Source organism: Panicum virgatum, chromosome 2K, assembly GCF_016808335.1.
Source record: "Panicum virgatum strain AP13 chromosome 2K, P.virgatum_v5, whole genome shotgun sequence".
Classification (NCBI taxonomy): Eukaryota; Viridiplantae; Streptophyta; class Magnoliopsida; order Poales; family Poaceae; genus Panicum; species Panicum virgatum.
This window is the reverse complement of record NC_053137.1, coordinates 64,843,560-64,866,221: the sequence shown is the minus strand read 5'-3', so window position 1 is coordinate 64,866,221 and position 22,662 is coordinate 64,843,560. Positions and strand designations below refer to the sequence as shown.

The 22,662-nt window shown below is 48.0% G+C and overlaps 2 protein-coding genes and 1 long non-coding RNA gene across 11 annotated transcripts; 2 read left to right on the top strand and 1 right to left on the bottom strand.

Annotated features, from left to right (window-relative positions):
- Nucleotides 1-6,611: 6,611 nt before the first annotated feature.
- On the top strand, nucleotides 6,612-8,486 carry LOC120694575 (myb-related protein 306-like). The gene is made up of 3 exons (XM_039977749.1): nucleotides 6,612-7,034; nucleotides 7,167-7,296; nucleotides 7,388-8,486. Exons 1-3 carry the CDS (start codon nucleotides 6,902-6,904, stop codon nucleotides 8,103-8,105), a joined length of 981 nt encoding a protein of 326 aa, XP_039833683.1. The 5' UTR covers nucleotides 6,612-6,901; the 3' UTR covers nucleotides 8,106-8,486.
- Nucleotides 8,487-13,029: 4,543 nt separating this feature from the next.
- LOC120694573 (origin of replication complex subunit 6-like) lies at nucleotides 13,030-21,482 on the top strand. The gene is made up of 10 exons (XM_039977748.1): nucleotides 13,030-13,225; nucleotides 13,314-13,360; nucleotides 13,462-13,566; nucleotides 13,649-13,729; nucleotides 13,974-14,085; nucleotides 14,177-14,239; nucleotides 14,375-14,462; nucleotides 14,632-14,726; nucleotides 20,991-21,084; nucleotides 21,180-21,482. The coding sequence occupies exons 1-10, from the start codon at nucleotides 13,106-13,108 to the stop codon at nucleotides 21,263-21,265; spliced, it is 891 nt and encodes a 296-aa protein (XP_039833682.1). The 5' UTR covers nucleotides 13,030-13,105; the 3' UTR covers nucleotides 21,266-21,482.
- Nucleotides 14,327-20,775, bottom strand: LOC120694574. 9 transcript variants are annotated; one of them, XR_005683553.1, is made up of 8 exons: nucleotides 18,740-20,087; nucleotides 18,164-18,235; nucleotides 17,901-17,944; nucleotides 16,703-16,893; nucleotides 16,390-16,599; nucleotides 15,847-16,234; nucleotides 14,735-14,854; nucleotides 14,327-14,633 (listed from the first exon to the last, which is right to left on the bottom strand). It is a non-coding gene; the product is annotated as an uncharacterized LOC120694574 (long non-coding RNA). The 9 variants fall into 9 exon arrangements; XR_005683555.1 differs by having other exon boundaries at nucleotides 15,847-16,599; nucleotides 17,869-17,944; nucleotides 18,740-18,813; nucleotides 19,159-20,087; XR_005683554.1 differs by having other exon boundaries at nucleotides 15,847-16,599; nucleotides 18,740-18,813; nucleotides 19,159-20,086.
- Nucleotides 21,483-22,662: the final 1,180 nt, after the last annotated feature.

The window sequence follows — 22,662 nt, the reverse complement described above, 5'->3', positions numbered from 1 at the left end:
TGACTTTATGCGAATTGGCTTGTAGTCTAATGGTAGGACAGTCTAATGAGACGCTACCCACCAGAGTTCAAATCCTGGTGCCACCTGAGTTCAAATCCTGGTGCTCGCATCTTTTATGGGATTTTCTTAGGATTTACCGGTGTTACACGTTAAGTGGTAAGCGACGTTCCCGTCGACGACGGGAGTGGTGACTTCGGGAATCGACGTTCCCGTCGACGACGAGGCGCCAGTGATGACTTCGGGAATCTTCAGATCTGTCGGTGCTCAGTCCTTCGGATGTGCTCATAGGGGTAGGGTTTGCGTACGTGTATTCATAGAGTGTGAGTGTGCGTACGTGTTGTGGGCGTCTTCGTTGGATTGTGTGATTCTAAAAAAAGATCATGACTTTACCGGCCTGCATGAAATAAATTAATCGATCAGTTGGCACTTGGTTTTCAGAAATGATTCTATTCTCATTTTTTGTAATTACTAAAGACTTACCTCATGTTTGCTCGGTGTGCATTCGTACAAAAGCTAGCGTCCACAGAAACTAAATAAAGTGATCAGCGAGTGAGTAGTTTTTCTTTTCTGATGCATGCAGGACGATGAGCACAAAGCACAGCAACATATTAGATCATTCAAGCTGGAAAGGGAGAGCACTCGCTCTGCTGCCCTAACCGACCGATCTTAACACGCATTAAGATACAAGCTAGCTGATACTAATAAACTTAATAAACTAGAAATAATGCTTTCCGTATCACCTCGGACGTTCTGGTACTTGTCGGTGTCCCGGCCCGGGGGCCCGGATCCCAACTGGTGAATGCTGCGTGTTTTCTCATCCCAGATGATGATGCAAGAGGCAATCACAGTAACGCACGGTTTACCTTGGTTCCGGCCGCGGGGCCGTACGTCCAGCAAAGGGGGTGTGCGAGGGCACTGTATTATCTTGCACCCGGAGTGCTTGTAGTAGGGGGTACAAGCGAGGCGAGAGAGGGAGAGAAGCTCCTAAGTCTCGGCTAAGAGTGGAGTCGGTGGAGATGAGTGCTCTGTAGACCTTGCGCGTCCTCTTTAGGAGAGAAGCCAGCGAGGCCAAGCAGACTAGAGTCCAGACCAGAGAGATTAGCCCGCCCCCGCTAAAGGAAACCCACCTCCTCCTTTTATAGGCATAAGGAGGGGTGGTGTACACGAGTGGGGGCATGGAGGTCGTCGTTTTCCCTTGAATCGCGGGGTTACAGTGGTCGGATACTGTAGGATGTACACTGTGGGAAGGCGGCGTGCGTCGCTGTCGTCCTGGACGTCGTCCTTCGTCCTGTGAGGATTGCGCCGTACGCCCTGCAGTGTTCCGGTGGTAGTAATGGCACGGGATGGCCCCGGACTTTCTGGTCGGAGTGCTGGCGTGCACACTAGAAGGTCCGGGGGACGCGTGACGTCGCCGGGCCTTCGAGAGGAGGGGGGAGGTCCGGGATGTCGGCGGGAGCAGTACCGAGCCCGTCTTGTCCCGCGTCGCAGGTCCCAAGGCGCTGCCACAGCGTCCGGGATGGCGGTGTGGTGACCAGAGTCAATGGATGGGACCCTGGTCATATCTACTGTGGGAGTGGCGGCCTGACGCCGCCCGTCCTTTGAGCCGTGGTGGAGTGGATGGCTTTGAATGCCTTCGTACGGCGAGCGGTTGGGCGGCGGAGCCGTTTGTCCTTTGTGCCGAAGGACGGCCTCGAGCGAGGCGAGAGATGAGACACCGCTCGAGGGTAGATCCGCTACCCTCGAGCGAGGCGGAGAATGAGTTACCCGCTCGAGGGTATATCCGCTACCCTCGAGCGAGGCGGAGATTGGTTTTCTGCTCGGGGGTAGTTTCGCTACCCTCGAGCGAGACGGAGATTGCCCAGCGGAACCGAGAGGGACCCTCGAACGAGGCGGAGATTGTTCAGTGGGTTCGAGGGGAATGTGAATGGGCCGCACGCTGGGCTTCTTTGAGTCCTTTCCTTTCCTCCGGACGGGAAGCAGGCCGTGGGCCTTCGTGGGCCCAGTTGCTTTAACAGGTATTTGTGTTTTTTAAAGCGATCTTAGTACCCCAATTAGAGTGTCCCTAATTGTGGTACCCGACAGTACTGGTCGCCCTCATTCAACCGCACAACAAAATGTTTCCTTAAGAGCGTCCGGCTTGCATTGGTTAGGATCGGGGAAGGAACGATCATGCATTGAAGCTAAGACGGAAGCCACTTGAATTCGCTGTCCGGAGACCCAAATAATATATCTGGTAAATGGTACAGCGGTTGCAGGTATGTAGTACTATGCTAGCTTAAATATGGACGATAGAGGTAGCCGTCAAGCATTACACTTGACAAACATAGCAACTCCAATAGGCTTGTCCACGTCCACCTCCTTCTAAAGTGATATATAATCAATCTCCTGACATTGCTTCTTCATGCATAGAAAAAGATATTTGCAAGGTCACCCGTTAATTAGTTTTATTTTATGCTCGGAGAAAAAGTAATAACACACATGCATCCGAGGTCCGTAAACTCTTTCTAGATCCACACCTAGTTCCACGGATTATGAAATGATGGTTCACTACATACTCTAAATTCACTATATAGGTCCAAGTATCTCAGTTGGGATGGACAACTTAAAGTGTTAAGATTTTAATTACTCACGTCGAGAGTTTACGGACTTTGATGAAAGCCTTTGTACTGAAAGAAATCATGGGGAAAAGAAAATGCGTGCTTAATCGCACATGCGTAAATGCTTCCTACTGAAGGAAGGACTACCTCGAGTTGTTTTATCATTTGGTGGCAATTTCGCGGAAGGAACGCCGTGGATAGGCGCCTCGTGCTCTGCCGGTAGCAGCCATGGCAGCTGATGAATCGCCGCATAGCGGTGCTAGTGGCACACCGCACCGCATTAATTCTCTGGTCCGGCTGACCAAGTCTTCTGCTAGTGCTAGCCATTCCATGCTGCACCAGCTGCAGAGGCTGCTAGGCAGCCAAGCTACTCCAAGCCTTAAAGCAACTCCAAGAGGCTAGTTAAATCTCACTCTCTATATTTCAATTTAGCTAGCCAAATAGCTAAGATTGTCTCTCCATTTCTCTTCTTCTCCCAACAAACTAGCTATTTGAGTATGAGAGTCAAATTTATTATTTACAACGGGGTCCTTGCGTTCTTGCGCTAATAACCCTAGAAAGAATTGGGGACTCGCAATTGGGTCCTTGGCCGGAGCTGTTGTGGCTGGGAGCGAAATCCGGCGAGGGAGCTCGCCGGCGGTGGGGGAGAAGAGGGGGAGGAGCATCAAGGAGACGAGGGCAACCGGTTTTTGTAGTCAACCAGGGCGGATCGAGGCCGGGGTGGTTGCTTGGCGTGGAGCTCTTGCGACGGTGACCATGGCGGGTCGGCGAGCTCGTGCACCGACCCTATGCGGCCTCGTTCGGCGGCGGCCCACTCGCGGCCTCGTCCAGCGGAGGCACCTCGCCCGGCGGCGGCCCCCTCGCCAGGCAGAGGAGCGGCGCCCCCTCGTCTGGTGCCGTCGCCGTCCCCGCCGCGGGTGGACTTGTTGTGGGCAGGTGTAGCGCTGCCTCGACGGCCCCGCCGCAAGGAGATGGCGGGCCAGCGCCGCTCGGGAAAAAGAGCGAGGTGGGGGAAGAGATGGTGAGGCCGATCGTGAGTGGGGAGGGATGAAGAGTCTCTTGGAAGAGGTTTTTTCTCCTCTTTCTCCAAATTTACCTATCCAAGTAAATATACATGAGCTGTTGGATTTGCTCTTACCCAGTACTAGAATTTGCTCACTTGATTAATCGCGCAATGATCAGACGATCTGCTGTGGTACTATTTATTTCTGTATCCGGTCAGAAATATATATGTACTACTATGTTAATCTGTGCTGGAAATGTATCTGAAACATTTTCACATGAGGTTTATTAGTTTCATTATTATCTGAAACAGTGAAGGCATGGCGTTGAAGGCTGCCCCGGGTGATCCGAGGGTTCGCAGTGAGCAGCGAGTACTACCTCTACTTGTAGGCGCCTACGGCTATCCAATCCAAGCGAGTCTTGTCCTCCTCTTGTCCCGTGGACGCTCTGTTGACTTTGCGTCGCAGGCCCTTTACTCCTGCTCGTTGACCTTCTAGAGCACGAGCAACCAGCCAGCAGTGAGCCAGACCCAGCGGGTTCACGCATGTGCCGCTGCCACTCTACACACATGCACACAGTACAACGCCCCCTGCTGCTCGTCGATCCATCGGTCGGTCTCCTCCCCCACATTGGCGCCGGCCTGCCACGCCTGCCGTTTGGTGCGCCGCATTGATAACCGGATGCGTATAAATTATATTATATAGTACTAGCCTACGTAATAATTAAAATTAATATAAAAATAAAGTTTATAACTTATATCTATCTCACGTCCTTTTATCTATTAAATATAATGATATGCATTTTATATATATTTAACTGAACTATATATTTGTGAACTTATATTTTTATCTCCTCAGTACATGAATATATAATGACACGGGCAACATGATCTATTAAATATCACATGTAGTATTTTTATATAAACAATATATTAATAATAATAAAAATAGTAATTTAGAATTTTATATTGGTGCACTTTAATATGTTATAATATTTATATTCAAATTTAGTGGTTAATTTAATTTTTAATAATGACATTTGATAATCTATATGCAAATTTAGGGTATTATTTGTATTATTTTTTATAATAGCATAAGTGAGTAATTTATACAAAGATTATGTGATTACTTTAGCTTTTTATAGTGACAGATGTGAATAATTTACACTAAAGTCTCGAATTGGTGACTATATGTTTCTGACTTCTAGAAGAATTTCTAGAATTTTACGAATGTTTTGAAGTGTGCAACTAGGGTCATGTTTAGTTGATAAAAAGTTGTTGGTTTTGTTGCGCATTTTATTATTACTTAACAAATAATATTCAATTATGGACTAATTAGATTTGAAAAATTCATTCCCTACTAATTAGTTAGACTTTGCAATTAATTATTTTTTCAACTAAATTTAATGTTGTATACATGCTTGCGAACGTTAGATTCACGGAGGCTTCAAATGAGTATACGGCGACACAAGGCATTCATTGCCCTACTGCCACTTTATTCATGTGCCCTCTACACTGTGCATCTGTGCTAGCTAGCAGCCCTATTCACAGGGATCGTCGGTAGGCTTCACCGGAAAGCCCACTTTTTTGCGTCGCGTCCGGGGAGGCGGGGAGCGAGCGCCATGGGCAGCGACCTCGGAGGTGGAGTCAATCGATTCGATGGTCAGTGTGGCTCCTCCGGAGAAGGCGGTCAAAAACCGGCAACGGCCGGCGACCAGGTTTTGGCTTCGAAGCGGTAGCGAGTAATGACGGCAGCCTAGGCTGGGCTTCACTGTGAGTCTGTGACGTAACACCCCGTCACGGAGTTGATTTGAAGTAAAGATGACTAGATGAGCTAGAGAGAGTGCTGGACAGAGCTAGACGACACCTTCACATCACCAAACAAGAAAGGATTCAGTTAGCATTTGAGTTCTTACACGATACTAATTCGACTAGCATTTGAGTACTTACATACACGAGATCTTTTTCCAGGAATACCGAGCCAAGACAAAAGTTGAAGTAAAGGTGAGCGATGCTCCGGGTACAAGCGGGTTTTGTGCTCAAAGATTGCTGCTGATGAGACCCTAACTATAAAGCGCCACCTCATCAGCGAGGTCGTCTAGCAGTAATGTTGTACCAGGATGGAAACAATCCACCGGGCCAAATTGGCTACACCAAGCCGAAACAATGATCGAAAGCAAGGGCACACGACTAGACGTCTAGACGAGAAGTGTACGCTAGTTTTGCGGAGGCACGACAAATGTGGTTGGCCATGCAATGCACCTGCAAAGCCCAACCTCGATGACCAGGACGTCACCGCAGGAGGCTCTGCGGACCAGCGAGTAGTCGTGGCAGGCCGTAGCCATCACTTGACCCGGTCGTTTGGATAACCCAAACCCAAACCTCTGCGATCCTCCCCGTCTCCTCACCGGAGGGGTGGAAACTGGAGGGCACGCGCACAAGAGATTGCTGCCGCCGGTGGAGAGCTCGCATTGAATCCAAGGGCCAGTCCGGGCCCGTGCGCTCTAGGGTGAGGGGCACTGCAGGATGCCAGGATCAAACGTGAGGGAGGGCAGCGCTACACAGCAGCAGGGCTCATCGCATACGGCCAAGGGGATGGAAACCAAGTGCGTGGCAACATGCCATCTGCGCGCGCGTTTAATGCGACGCGGCATCGCACAAGGGCATGGCCGTTGCGAGCCGGGCGAGGCAGCCCGGCAAGGCCCGGCCGCCCACGGACACGGCCACGGCCACTGCACTGTGCTGTACCGCCCCACCGCCAGGCTGACTTTGCCACGAGCTCCGAGTAAATGCACGCTCGCTACTCATCTCTCTCTCTCTCTCTCTCTCTCTCTCTCTCTCTCTCTCTCTCTCTCTAGCAGCTATCTTCGCTGCGGCTGGCCTACTAGCAGTCTCGGCATCCTGGCCGTGGCCGGCGAGGTTAGCCATACCCACACAGGCACAAAAGGTCAGCGCTGTGCTTTGGCCGCGGCGGCCACCAGCCCACCACCGTTCCGTTATATATACACGCCTGCACCACCCCCCTTGGACCCTTGTCCTCAAGCATCCACACTACCAGTCCCCACCACCACAGCTGCGACGCGCCTGGCTGGCTTCTTCTAGCTCAGTTGCTCGCAACAAGACACACATCAGCTGAGAGAACTCTGATCCGCTCTTGCTCCTGCGCGGCGTCGGTGGCTAGCAGCTAGCTAGCCTTTTGTTGTTGCCCACCGCCTCAGCTCACTCACAGCGCTTCTGCCTGCTGAGGAAGAGGTCGATCTCTCTTAGCTTGGTTATTGATCGATCGTTCGACGACGACGACGCTATGGTGAGGCCGCCGTGCTGCGACAAGGAGGGCGTCAAGAAGGGCCCGTGGACGCCGGAGGAAGACCTCGTCCTCGTCTCGTACATCCAGGAGCACGGCCCCGGCAACTGGCGCGCCGTCCCGACCAGAACCGGTATGTGCTTAGGATGCCCACCTCACCCATTGCTTACGGGAGCGACGGAGAATCTACTAGTAGTAGTTTAGATCGTTGTACGTACGGAGGCGATCTGGATTTCTGACCGTCTAGTTCGGATTCTGCGAGCAGGGCTGATGCGCTGCAGCAAGAGCTGCCGGCTCCGGTGGACCAACTACCTCCGCCCGGGCATCAAGCGCGGCAACTTCTCCGACCAGGAGGAGAAGCTCATCGTCCACCTCCAGGCTCTCCTCGGCAACAGGTACAGAGATACTTTCTTTGGTGGACAGGGACTAGCTTGTTTCTGTGAGAGCTCGGAGGCTCATGGGCGGCGTGTGGTGGTTTTGGTGTAGGTGGGCTGCCATCGCGTCGTACCTGCCGGAGCGGACGGACAACGACATCAAGAACTACTGGAACACGCACCTCAAGCGTAAACTGCAGAGCGGAGGCGACGGGGCGGCCAAGCCGCCGGCGCACCGGCCGGCCTCGTCGTCCAAGGGGCAGTGGGAGAGGCGCCTGCAGACGGACATCGACATGGCGCGCCGCGCGCTCCGCGAGGCCCTGACGCCGCTCGGCGAACTGAAGCCGCAGCAGCGCGACGGCGTCGACGCGGCGGGCGCCAGCACTGGCGGGGGCGGGGGCGGCGACAGCCCGGCGTCGAGCTCGTCGGGCGCGTCGCTGTGCTCCCCGTCGGTTGCCGCGCCGGGCCCGTACGTCCTGACCACGGAGAACATCTCGCGGATGCTGGACGGGTGGGCCGGCGGCAGGAAGGGCCGCCGCGGCGGCAGTGCCGGTCCTGGCACGCCCGGCGGGGCTGAGAGCGCGTCCACCGGATCCTCGGACGCGTCGGAGGTATCGTACGGTGGCGCCGCCGTGGCGTCGGCAGCACCCCCCACTGCCGGGGCGCTCTCCGAGTACGAGACGAAGCCGGCCCAGCAGATGCCGCTGTCGGCGCTCGAGTCTTGGCTGTTCGACGACGACAGCCACATCCACCACGTCCAGAGCGCCAGCTTGCTTGACGTGCCCCCCATGGCTTACCCGTTCTGGCTAGAAGCCAGTGTGTTCAAGTGATGCAGCTCAAGCTAATCACTTCAAAGCAAGCATGGAATTAGTCGCCTAAAGAAAACTACATAGATCCTACAGTATGTCAGTGACTAATTGGTTGTTGCGGATGCAATTAGTCGCTTGATCCAAATACTTTTTACTTAGGATCTGCATAGTTTTCATTTAGATTTCAAAGAACCATGGAAGCACCCCTATGCTATTATTATCCTATGTTCATGGGCCTTTTGTCTTAGCCTTTTAAGCAACAACTTGAGTAGATCCCCTTTGTGCAAGTTGCATATTGTGTGTCTGAAAAAAATCAAAAAAAATAACGCCTGTACTATGTCACAAACTTGTCATAAATTGTATCGCTATCACTAACATACTAGCAGATATTTTTAGTTCCCATTTCTCTGAGTTTTGCTTATACCAATTTTATTTGTTGTATTTAGTTGTCTTACTAGTATTAGCCAAGGTAGACCAAACTCCTCTCGGAGATAGATGCATATATCGTTCAAAATAAAATGTTAATTACTTGCTGTCAGCTCTGCTGCATGCATGGTTTAGCAATATCAGGGAAATGTCTAAATTAATCAAATGTTATAGGATCAGTTTAGGCACGCGGTCATCACGTACGTAGTTTGTTGCTAAAAACCTATGTACAATGCACCTGCAATATGCATGTTATGTCTGGTCTAGTATTCAGAAGCTAAATTCGTTCAGGACGGGTTGTATTGCTAATTTACTGTGACCAGAATTTAAATTTTTGTTGTTGCTGATTTACTGTGACCAAAATTTAAGTTTTGTATCACCACTAGGTTTATCATAAAAAAGAAACCAATAATACTAGTATAAGCAAATTCCCAAGTGCGCCATACCACAAAGTAGCACACCACATATAGGCCTCGAAAATTCAGGTCCTGTTTAGTTCGCAAAAATGTTTGAGTTTTGACACTGTAGTATTTTTGTTCTTATTTGACAATTAATGTCCAATCATTGATAATTAGACTTAAAAGATTCATCTGGTACTAATCAGTTAGACTGTGTAATTAGTTATTTTTTTCAACTGCATTTAATGCTCTATGCATGTGTCCGAACATTCGATGCGATGAGTACTCTATAAAATTTGTCCGAACAGTTGTTTTGCCATTTCCTAGATACAAACAGCACAGGTTATGCGATTTTCAAACGTTTTGGATTGCCTGTTGACTGTTACTGTCATTGCAGCAACTCAATCATCCAAACCGGAAAGCAGCGTAGTGCTAGCTGGATACACAGGTACGATGCGACGTTTCTATCTTCTCAATGAGTTATTTCTTAGAAGTCAATGCGATGTTTCTATCTTCTCTAAAAAGATGTACAGTATGTTTTTCTTTCCAGAAAAACAAATTGGTACCTTTTTTTTTTGGGAACAAAACAAATTGGTACTTGGCAGTCCTTAAATAGACGACATGTGTGATGGGCTTGACTCCCGGGGACGATGGCACAGGCACGCACAGCCTCGCCGCCAGCCCATGCACCCAACAACGACAGCCGATCAATCATGCACTGCGTTTCCAAGCTGTAGTAAACATGGTGAAAAGGACTAAAGTGCCAGCCATCCATGGGCACCCTGCCTGCTCGCCCAAATTGCCAAATGGCCATGTTGGACGCCATGGCAGGCATTCACAGCTCTTGCTGAAACCTGGAGATGGTCTCTGATGATGACCCAGTCGCCAAGGCCAGGCGAGAGACTCTGCATCGGGGCCTTGAATGCTCTGAGGATCTGGGAGAATATGGAGCACATATTCAAAGCCACATGGCCCCAGCACCTTTGAATTCGAGACATTTTTGGAAGTGAGATTTTTCTATCACTTGCAGAAAAGAAAAAGGAGAAATCCCAGTGCTTGGAGATATGTACATTAGCGAATTTCTCCTCCTGACATTGACACAAGAGTCACAAAATGGCCCATGCCATTGCCTACATGGCAACCCATCTCCAGCTTCCAGCCAATCCATAGGGCCACTTTTCCTTTTGAGGTCCCATGCTGTTTGTTTCAAGTTCTTGCACTGGTTCGGTTCCTCGGGTACTAGTTAGTAGTGCAACCGATCGTAACCATCTCATCGGACACGATCAAAACCCACTTCCATAACGTACGTGAGATGCTAATTACTCAGTGTATTTTTTTACCAAACACGCAGGAGACGTATGCATGTTTAGATCCAAATAACATCCAAACAGAAGTGCTAACGGGTGAACTAAATTTCAGTCAAGATTTTAAAAATTTAGCAATGGTATGGATGCTAATAGCTGCTAAAATTAGCACTTAATTTTAATCCATCCAAATAGATCGTATATATTTTAAGCTTAAATTGTATAAAATTAAAGTTAGATCTTTATATTATCTATAAGCTAAATTTTACCACCCCAGCCGTGTGCTTGCGATCGTGATCGCGTGCAGACCAACATTGCCATAGCTGACCTAATCAGTGGCTTAACACCTTGGCTGATTCCTGCGTCGACGCTCGCTTTACAGAGAAGAGGGCCGAGAGGATGCATTGCATGCACGTTACAGTGTCACACAGGTTACGTGGTAGCGACAACCCCAACTGCATTTTTCATCTGTGAATCAGTGATCACGCGGGCGCGGGGTTAACTGCCCGTGATGGCACAAAGCGGCAGAGCGCGTCACACCCGTGGACAAACATGGAAAAAGGGGGGAAATAGAGAAAAAAGAAAAAAAAAGGTGAAAAGAAAAGAAAAGGCAGGTAAGGGCGGCAGCATGGGACGGGGCCCACCTGTACAGCAGCGCGTGTATCCCGATCCGCCGCCGTGGGCCATGGCAGTTCGGCGACCTCGCTCGCTTCGTTGCTAGCTCGCCCAGGCTGGCCGACACGGCATGTTTCCTCATTAACTGCTCCACCGGGTGCCCCCCAGCGTCACACCGTGCAATTGGAGAGCACCAATGTCCTCCAAGTACCCATGGCAGTACGCGTCCACAGATTTCCCTGCCAACTTTCGTCGAGTCCGACGAGCGAATCCGGCTGCCACCGCACGCACACGCATCCTGCCGTCCAGAGGGCCGGGCTTACCAACCCAGTGCGATGGCTTGTCGTGCGACGCAGCGGCAGTGCGCGCTGGAGCTCGGGCCTCGGGGTCAGGAAAGGCACCGATCGATCATCGCCTCATCGGCGACGCAATGGCACTGTTCACGGGCAATCATGGATGCTCGGCCTCGGCGCGTAGTAATTTGAAATAGGCGAGCCGGTGGGATTAATGGCGCGTGTCTTTGTCTGATGATACACGCAAAGTCAATGGAGTTAGTGCGAGGCGATAGCGACCCGGCACGCGAGCCACGGGACAGACGAGCCAGGGGCGTCCGCGTCTCGGCGATCGGTCGGCACGGTCGCGGGCGTACGTGCATGGCGCGCACGTAAACCCACCCGACGCGCACCGCGCGGCGCCCGTGCGCCACCGATCGGACCGTGAGGGCGGCAGAAGCCTGCCGCCGCGGTAGTCGCGCGTACGTCCGGGACGGTGGGTGTCCCCGCGCGTTCCCGGCGGGCGCAGACAAAAACTCGGTGGCGCAGCGTTGCCAACGCAGCCGCCGCCCGCCCTGCCGCGCGCGGAAGGAACGCGTGGGGCTGCTGCACCTGGCGGGCGCGCTCGGCGGGCTCGGCTCACCCGGGCCGTAGGCGCCTGGCTGGCCCCGCTGTTACTGGTGGCTCGCGACGCGCGAGCCGTGTCTGTCGTGGCGTCACAGATTCACAGGCGTCGGCGCGGCTCGTATCCGTGCGCGCCAGGGTAACACGCGCCGGATCGGGAATGTAATCCAGGCACGACGCATCTTTCCTGTCAAATCCTCGGCGGATCTCCTTCCGTGGCCAGCCGGTGCCCGGCTGCCCGGCCGGCCGGCCGTGTCAACACATAGATGACAGGATCAGGAATTCAGGATGATGGATCCTTAGCTAGAGCTTCGCTCAGTCATTAGCAGGCGATGTAATTAAAGGAATTTCGTAGGTTTGTATGATTTTTCATTTTTGAAAACTTAGTTGGATCCCGCGAAAACCTTGTCTCTTATACTTTGATGACTGTAGTTATTCTAGTGAAGGCAACGTGACGTTGACTTGCATTTCTGGTAAGCTCTCACTTTTTTTTTTGGCAAATGGATTAAATTCTCGATGGTTTGCACAAGCTTTGATCAAAACCGTCCGTGCAAGATCCTAACGCACGTAGTCCTAGTTTTTCGACCGAGGCGATGAGCCGATGAGTGAGGACTATCGATACCTGTAGGTTGTAGCTCTCAGTATGTATGCACCCAACTTGGATGGTGAGTTTACCTTGTACTCTCGGTCTATCCTATTTCAAAATACATCTTGCCACCATGGTCACATATGAAATTTTGACAAATATTTTATACAAAAATATAACATTTCAACTAAAGGTAATATTATAATTTAGAATACATTTTCAGTTGTGAGTCTAATAACTTCTATCTTACGTTAACACGACATATAGTTGTTTATATATTCACAATCATTGTATTTTCTGTCTCATGTAAAAATTTAAGTATGTGTGAAATATTACTCCTCAATTTAGTCAGGAGGATTGCGCGCGCGCGCTCTCTCTCTCATTTTTTTCAAATTCGATTCATTTTGATCTATACATTTGGGATTGACCCATTATCCACCGTCGAAACGATGCCCTGACAAAATTCAGCCCATGGGCCATTGGATCACTTCAGCCCATTGAAACAGCACTGTGCGTCTGTGCCACGTCAGGACGCCAACCATACACCACCCGGTCCCACACACATGACACATCCCCCCGCCCCCCGACCCCAAAGAAAAACCCCGATGCGGCAGTAGGCGCGAAAGGCTTCAATCCCCGCCTCCCGCCATTTCCCCCGCCCGCCAAAACGATCCCTCGCCCGCCCAGATCGCAACTATTTCTCCCTCCCCGCCAAAATGCCAAAATCGCCTCCCGCAGTCCCGCCCCGCGTCCCCGCTCCCCCCGCGCGCCGATCCACACGGACGCGCCGGCGGCCATGGACATGTCGGCGATCGCCGCGCGCCTCGGCCTCTCGGGGTCCCGCCCCGTCATCCGCAAGGCCGGCGAGCTCCGCCGCCTCTGCGACGTCAACTTCGACTCCTCCGTCCTCGGCGTCGTAAGCGGCCCGGGCTGCCCGCCCCCTTCCCGAGCTCCCGTCCTTCATCCGCCGCGCGGATCCGTCTCTGACCCACTGTGTTTTGCAGGGGGAGGTTTGCAAGGCCATCATCTGCCTGGAGATCGCCGCGTCCAAGTGAGTTTCGGTTTGCTGGTCAACTGTTCGATGAATTGTCCATGTAGGGAACCTTCTAGGTTCTGGTGTAATCCGTGTTATTTCGCTTGCTGATCGCGCAGGTTCCAGGTGATATTTGATCGGGCGGAGGCTGTTCGTACGAGTGGGATGTCTGAGAAGGCATACATCAGATCGTTCAACGCTCTGCAGAATGGTCTTGGTGTCAAGTATGCTTCTTTTCGCTTACGTTGCGCCGATCGATGCGTCAAATCGTGACCGTGGTTAATAAAGTGAAATTTGCTCTTGTAGGACAACGTTGGATGTGCGCGAGTTGGGCATCCAGTTTGGCTGTGTCAGGCTGATACCTTTTGTTCAGAAGGGATTATCACTGTAAGTTTGTTTTTTTCTCTCCTGGCAGTTTTATTGCACTCACATCCTGTAACTTGAGAGTCAGTTGTCAGTTTGTCACTTCTTCAACTCTGTCGATTGTATCTGAATTTTGTCTCGAGATCACTATGAGCTGCAGACAATGTCACTGTGAACTTCAGCTGAACTATCCTCTAGTTTGCAAAGAGTGAGATGCAAAGTGACACTTCAATGTTATACTGACTAAGTGTTGAATTATCTGCGTCAGTTACAAGGAGCGTTTCCTTGCTGCATTGCCACTTTCTCGCCGGGCAAGCACCGACTTTGGTCGGCCAGTATTTACTGCAGCGGCATTTTATCTATGCGCAAAGAGGCACAAGGTGATTGCCGCTTTCATTAATAGTTTACTTTGTTCTTGCTATAGACTATTCGCCTTTTGGAGTACTGAATCTTTCCCTTTTTTTCTTGTAGCTCAAAGTTGACAAACTAAAGCTGATAGATCTATGTGGTACATCCAGCACTGAGTTTACAATGGTAATATAGTTTATTCATATATGCTTTGTATGTTTGTGCATATGTGCACTACGCACTTGTGTAGTTATGCTGTGTGCTCCCTTGCAATTGTGTACTGTATATATACTCTTTTATGACTTTCAGTTCTGATTGCAGGTTTCAACATCAATGGCAGACCTATGCTTTGATGTTTTTGGGATAGCCAAGGAGAAGAAGGATCCGAAGTCCATCAAGGGGAATAGAGGTACCTACATGCTCATTCACAATTCATTTGTTACATTATTATAAGCTACTCCTACACTTTACATACGTTAAACTGCACGCTGCAAAGCATGTAGGTTTCCTGGGAGTGCTGCACATCTTTTGTTTTTCTGAGCTACTCAATAAACTTCCTCATTTTGTCCTTGTTACAGAACTGTTGGATGTTTTGCCAAGCAAAAGGAAACATGAGGATGACAGTGATTCATCTGATGATGAGTCCTCGGAGGATGACCAAGATGAACTAGATGTATGTACCTGATAACTGCTGATTGCTTGTGAATGCATGTCACTAGTAAGGAGTGATGACTGCTGATTTCTCATACTTGTCCCCTGCATGAAATCCAGTCCGTAGCCTTTTATAACACATATATAATCCTGGTTACAGCAGGCAAATAATTTCAGTCATTGGTAGTACCGTAGACCCCCTTGGTTTATAATGCAATCAAATAAAGGTTTATAACTTTATCTACGTGCTAGATGCATGAAGTTGGAAAATGCCCAAAGACATAAACTCAGTAATACATTCAGTCCTTTCTTTTTAAGGCTTAGCAAACTTTGATGCTTCTTTCTCCGTCTGCCATACCTGTACCTAATAACATGCAGCATTGAACTGAATATAATTCTCCTATATGTGTTGATGTGTTAAAGCATGGTTTAGTTGCATCCACAACCGTTTTTCTATTGATGTTTATAAGGACTAGTGGAGATGCACGTGCCACAGGCACGTATTTAAAGTCAAATTGTTTAAAAATAATTGGATTGCATCGAACTACTGCTACAAACAATCTCATTTGTTGAGAGATGGAATCACCAATTATATTTGCCATCTAAAATTCAAAAGAGCAACCAACATTAGTATCTATATAAGAGAGCCCTTGATTAAATATTAAACATGGAAGCATATTTTTTCACGTACGCACGTGTTTTTAAAAATATCATGTGAATATAAAATCCAATAAACAATAATTATATATATAGTAAAGATGTACGAGCAACATGAACTTCTAAAAAAATCTAATAAACAGATTCAGTAAGCAAAAAATAACTAATGCCACCAATATTTTCATGCACTGGAAATTTAATAATAGTAGCATCCATTAGACCTAGTTCGACGTGGGAACGAACTAAAAACAGATTTGGATTAAATAACATTTATATAAAAATTGGTAGGGACCTAAAATTCTCAAACTGTCACAAAAGATAATGGGCAAAACTTGTGCGACAAGCTTCTTCTCATTTATTTTAGAGACAGCAGCAAAGTCAAGATCCATAAAAGTTTTCCTGGAAAATTTAACATGGATGTTCTGGAATAAACCATGCACAATACTTTTATTTTGTTCAACTTTACAACTTTACAGAACCAGTACCTGAAAATTTGCCTCCTCTTGCAATATTTAGGCCATGTAAGCTCAGCCAATGCACAAGCTAATACAAGCAGCTGAAGCAATCTCACGTAAAATGGTCATGATCAAATATCATCTGAATGTTCAATTCCTCTTAACAGAAAATAAATAGCAAAAATGATATAGAAACTTGCAGTTCGCATATCTGTCATTGCGTACAGGAACCCCTATTCCTCATTGGTAACAAGTGACATAACAAGCATCTGATCCATAGAAAACATGACAAATCAGTTTTGTAATGGTGTGAACCAAGAACACCAAGAACAAAAATGGGGACAGTTTTAAAATTTGCACTGTCACACACTTCATTATTGAACTCGAGTTCCATTACTGAATCTGCAAGGTCTCTATTCTGCATATGTTTGGGAAAATAACAGGTGATATGTACACTTTCAATTCATATAATTTCTGAATCCAAAATTTTAATGATGATTTCTTCAGAAAGTTCACATATGAAACAAATGTAGCACACTCTTAAACAACAACAAAATCATCTGAAACTCATACCTCATACCACCAGGAGTGCCAGTAGTTGATCTTCTTTAAAGTAATTTTGAGAATTTAAAGAAGCTATATGGCTGATTTACTGATTATTGACCTTAAAACATACTGATGTTCTTCAAATTAAATCCTTAATGGCTTCATTAAAAATAGGAGCTTCCAATGTTCACCTTCCTGTTAAAAATCACGAATATGTGTTGAAGCATACCATGAGGTCTACATGGTCAAACAACACACAGATCGTTTTTTAGTCAAATTGACGTATCACTATCAAAGAGCCACCTAAACTGCCAGCGATCACAGCCAGAAGCAAACGCACCTAGCTTTGAGCGGTGGCGGCGTGCCGGCCCACTTGTCCAGGAGGGCATTTGCACGTTCTTTTGCCTGTGGAACTCGGCCCCCGCGCCGAAGCCATGAGCTCTTCAATTAGCACATGAAACAGAAGTGTGGTTGCAACATAGGTTTGTCAAATTGCCTCCCTCAAAACATTGAACACATGAACTCTTCATTCTGCATACTTGAAACAAGGACAAGACAAACACTTATTACACAGCTAATACTGTTTTTTCTATTTTAAATTACTAAATAAAAAATAATTCAGTTTGTCTATGATTACAAATTGCCATCCCATATATATGGCTGCTATGAAAATAACTGAAGCTCCAATGTTCAGAATAAGGATTGTAATACAAAACAGAGCCATTATCCCCAAACAACTTGAAGTAGGACAGTGGCCTATCAAAATATGTCAGGTTTTACAGTGAGTAATTATAGAATATGATGCAGTAGGTACATGAAATTTTTTCATTTATAGGAAGCACAATTGACAAAATTTCAAACAAAATGATAGAGGATGCTACATGTTCCTTCCCTGCACAACCTTTGTAGTGTCAACTCCTCTTTTTTCAAAATCTCTCTCTCCCTCTCCCTCTCCCTCTCTCTCTCTCTCTCTCTCTCTCTCTAGTTTAACACACTGATCAACATAAAAATGAGTACGAGTAAAATTTCTAAATACACTCGATCTTTGGCTCTTTGCCCAGAATCTTCCTCACAAACTCAATCAGTAGTGGCTCACTGAAAGAAGTTGAAGACACATCTGCAATGCAAAATATGCAGTGCTCAAACAAGATACAAAATATGGATTGCAATATCATTAACCACGTTAAGTGGAATCACAAAGTTTTGTCCCCTACAGAAAGACTACTTCCTTTTGAATCACAAGCTCAAAACTTCCAATTGGTTTCACTTAGCACCACCCAATAGTATGATATCAAATTGCATCAGTTGTACATTGCTTTCCTGGATGAACACATGATAAATTGCTAACGATGATAATCTCAATGCAGGGCAACAAAAAGTAATTTTCAGACAAAGAAATATTTCACAATAACCTTAGAGAAGTATTACTCTAAATTTTGATCAATATTTTTGTAATGATATGAGAGAAATACTACAAGTCCAGTTGACTCAATGTGACGTCCTGACCTTATTCAATAACTGCTTAGAACAAGGGTTACCTAGGTAAGCAATCTTCTAGCCAACAGAAACTGAGCAGGGTTACCTACAAGCCATTAGAAACAAGAACTCAGACTTCTACGAATAAAATATTTTGAAGCGCAAACCAGATGCATCTACACACAGCACAACGCCCTTATTGTCCTAGCATGAAAAGTTGAGATCAAACTCTTACAGACAATAAAAGGCTGCAGTTTAGGTTTAGCTAATAAATCTATTGAAAGTACAAATTAGAAAAATTGTATCTATTGTTAACAATGATTACCTGTGACAGCTGATCAGTGTGTTAATAAGCCGGTCTGAACTTTCTTCATGCTTGTTGCTGATCACCAAGAACCTAGTAAATGCAAGTGAACAAAAATATCAGTAGAGAAATCAGCTAAGCCAAGGACAATAATCTTCTTGGTCGATCTGGTTATTTTCTTTGTTTCTCAGATATCAAAGCTGGTCTTATCTTAACCACACTTATCTCAAATCTTTAGCTGTCAGTTTTTTCTCAAGCTTGTGGCCAAGAAAGTTTCTGAACAATCCGTTCAGCAAGTTTTAAGACTTTGTCTATTTATATCTTCTTAGAAGCAATGAACGAAACCTAATTGCAGTTATACTGACACAGTACATCCATTGAGCAGACAATGTAGAAAGATTTAAGTGGGGAAAGGCAAAAACTAAAACAAGATATGTTTGCAGAACTGACCATGACATAGTGAATACTTTACTACTCTGACGTATCTATCACTATCTGTCAATTGGTCTAAGCATTATGAGCAATCAACCTAATGTGCTTTCCAATCAAAACAGAAATTCATTTGTAAAGATCAATGAGATTTTATTAGTCACAAACCTGCATGTATGTCTCTTCAGAGCATCTCTCTGATGCTTGAAGAAATCTTAGCGGTCAGCCAAGTGCTCTGCCATCTAAGCATAAACATAAATTCATTAGTAACCACAAGCAAGATTTAATAGTCCCTAAAAATAGCCATTCATTAGTAATCTGACTTTAGCAAAAAAAAACATAGTCACCAAAGGAAATATACCATTTATATAATTTTAGTAGATATTAAAGATCCCAGAAGATAACTATTTTAACTCCTAACCTAGTGGAGCATAGGCTATCCAACACAGGTGGCATGTTCCACTTGCATAACAAATTAGTAATTTTTTCCGTTCCAGATTATTCATAGAGAAATAAACTGTTCATAATGAAACCTGAATCTATACAATAACATGGGAGTCAACGAAATGTTTTATGAAAATTGCTACCTTGCTGCTTTTCTCACCTGCCTGCCAAGCAGCACGAACAAGATTTTTTTTTGATCTCTAAAGGAGTAAAGGAAGGGAATCCATTAATATTCACAAGAGCTACAGCTAAATATAGCATATGAAACTGACAATGTAAAAAATAATCCTACAACTTAAAAGATGGCATTGCCTAGTATTTGTAATTGTCAAATATTTTCCCATGCAGAGATTAGTTCGCTTTTTTCCCTTTCCAGACTTATGCTTGTACTAAAAATATTAATGAACCTCAGCCCCCTAGAATACTGGATACAAATCCAGCAGGAAAGGATCTCAAACGGATAATATAGTTAGTGTGACAAATATGACTTAAATGAAACACTTATATGACATGTCTACAATCACAACTCGCATGTAAAAATGCTGCAGGCCTTAGCCTTTTGCACTTGCAGATCGTATATGTGTCTGAAGGCATACACAAGTTATCCACATATATTCATGCAGCTCGACTAAAGACAAAAATATAGGAAAGTAAACGATGGCGATAATACCTATTTTCCAATGTTCAAAATTTCGATAGCAATGCTTTCAAATGCATGACTCAAATAAAAAATCTACACTAAATACACAGAACTAATCAGGATATCCATGAATCAGTAAACACAAGGCACGGCGACACGATCTGCATCAGTTACACCGAACTTTCAATTCGTTAGAGGCCATCCAGTAAGATTAACCCAGCCTCCGCTACGATCAAGCATACACACAGGGGCGTAGACGGGGGCGGGTAGGGGCCTGGTCCCCCTATGGCTCCCAAATTTACATTGGAAATTTAAATTTTGATTAATTTTTTATATAAATTAGTATGGTTGGCCTCCCTTAATAATGAAAAAAATAAATTCCTGACTCCGCCCCTGTATACACACCACCGAGAGGAAGGGTGAGAGAGAGAGGGGCATGCACAATCCCTGCCGGTCGTCGCAGTAGACGCTGCATCGCGAGCCGGCGCGGCGACCGACGGCGATGGCGAGGACGAGCCCACGGGGCACGACACGGCGGCCGTCGGCTTCGGCGACGACGACGGCGAGGAGGACCCCGAGGACGTCGCGGCGGCGGTGACGACGGCGTCGAGGAGGACTCCGCGGGGCACGGCGCGACGGGGAAGGAAAGAGGAGGGGCGCCGGGGAGGGGAAGTAGGGGAGCAGCGCTGGGCGTCTTCGCCCTCCTCGCACGGGCAGCAGCGCCAGGCAGCATGAGCAAAAGAAAGTAAAATGGGAGCCTGCGCCAGGCGTCACGACGTTGCGAGGATGCCGACGCGTAATTGCAGGGAGGAATCATGGAGAGGCAGCAATGAAGGAGGAACCCACCCTCCGCTGCATGCTGTGCGTAATTGCAGGGAGGAATCATGGAGAGGCACCAAAGGAGGAACCCACCCTCCGCTGCAGGCTTCCCTTCCGTGATTGCAGGTGAATATGGAAGGCAATCAAACTCCCTAATTCGTTGCGCGAGCTGCGCATGAACGAAGGCAATCGCACGGCGGGTACAGAAGCGGGTAGAGAAAGCGTCGGTCTCCCAAACTTTTTTTTTCTCCGTCGGAATGCACTCGAGCGAGGGTGATTTTCGGTCTGCCAATGCCGCTGTCAAGCAGCCAGTCCTTACACGTGGGCTATCTGGAGATGTTTTGTGAGAGAGATGAGTAGATTAGTTTTACCCCTAAAAAAAAGATTTGTTTTGGTGAGAATTGTATTCAAATGTTTCAACTTTTATAGTATAGATTACATTGTTGCTAGAAATTTTCTTGTTAGCCTTTTACACCCATTCTTTTGTTGACCCCTATCTGATTGCTCTGATGCCAGTTACCGACTCACAAGAGGCAGAAAAAGATGGAGAAGCAAGCATACAATGAATGGAAGTCGTCAGTTCTTTCCTCCAACAAACAAACCAAAACAGGTCTGTGCTTTGCACTGCCCCACATCCCTGTCTAACCAGTGATTCTTATCCCAATCGCCTGTCTGACGAATTTAATCCTTCTACTTTGTCTTCAGACCCTGCCAAACCCAGGAGGCAAGCTCAACTTAACTTCAAGAAGCCTACAGACATCACCGTAGAAGTACCTTCAGCAGCCAACTAGATGAACATGAACTCTCCTCCCAAGAATGGATATTGGGAGTGAGAAGTTTCTTCTTGATGCAAAAAAAAGGCATCGTTGTTCTGCTTCTGTTTTCATGTGTCATCGTTGTTGGATAACTTATCAATGAAAAATGTTACCTGGAAAGATCCTGGTGTAAATGGCGACATGTTCATATACAGTACATGAGAAGTGTCCCTGTGACTTGGTTTTTGAGATACTCCTTGTCTCCTTGCTCAGTTGCCTGGTTTCTTGCAGTCTTGCTGCCGGTCAATCCAATTGGCGTCTCCGACAGCCTGACGCACTGGTGTTAGGTAGACGACTAGATTATTGGGTTAAAATTTTCAATGCTAGTAAAATATGCCAAAAATATCTCTGAAACGATCAAGGCGCAGAGTCATCAATCAAGACTGAAAAGTACTCCAATTGGTTGGAAAATATTTTAAAACATAAATAAGTACTTTAGTCTAAGCTGCAGCAGGCTTCTGTACTTTAGTCTAAGCTGCAGCATTTTTGTGATGTATAGTCGTGGTCTGCTGCCTGTTTTTTTTTTTTTTTGAAAATTAGTGATTAGTGATCTGCTGCCTGCTAGGTATGGAGACAGATGGGCATAGCGTCAGGGAAGGGCGGATGGCTCTTGAGGCTGGGTGTGGCCGTGTGGGCGCGTGGCTGGTGCCGTCGAGCCCTCGGCGGAGGCCGCATGTGCGGGCCAAGGGGCACGCGGGCGGGGGCCGCAGGGCACGAGCCCATCATCTTGTGGAGTTGTGGGTTGTCGGGTAAACTGCCGTCCTAGGCCAACGGCGCCGCCTGGTATAGATGTCCATTCGGGCCGCCCGGCCCGGCCCGCGCCCGGGCCCGCCCTGGCCCGGTCATCTCCGGGCTGTGCCAGGCCCGGCCCTATTCATTAGCGGGCCGTGCCGGGTCAGCCCACGGGCTCCGCTGACGGCCCAGGCACGGGCCCGTGGGCCTGTTTCGTGCCGGGCCCGCCCGCAAAGCCCGGCCTGCTTCTCGGGCTCGGGCCCCCCGCGGCCCACGATGGGGGCGCCGGTGCTCGGCCGCGGGAGGCGGCGCGGTGGACCGGCGAGGCGGCGACGGCGGCGGAGAGGAGGCGCGGGACCGGCGAGGCGACGGCGGAGAGGCGCGGCCACGGCGACGGCAGCCCACGAAGCGGCGCTAGATCTAGGGGCTAGCCGAGCCGGCTAGGGTTGCGCAAGGGGCGGCGTCGAGGAGTTGAGGAAGCCCGCCGCCGCCGGCCAGCGGGCCGGAGCCGAGGAAGCTCGCCGCCGGCCGGTGGGCCGGAGCCGAGGAGGCGGCGGAGTCGAGGAGTCGGCGGAGCGGAGGAGGCGGTGGGGCGGAGTCAGCGGAGCGGAGGAGGTGGCGGGGCGGACGACGGAGTCGAG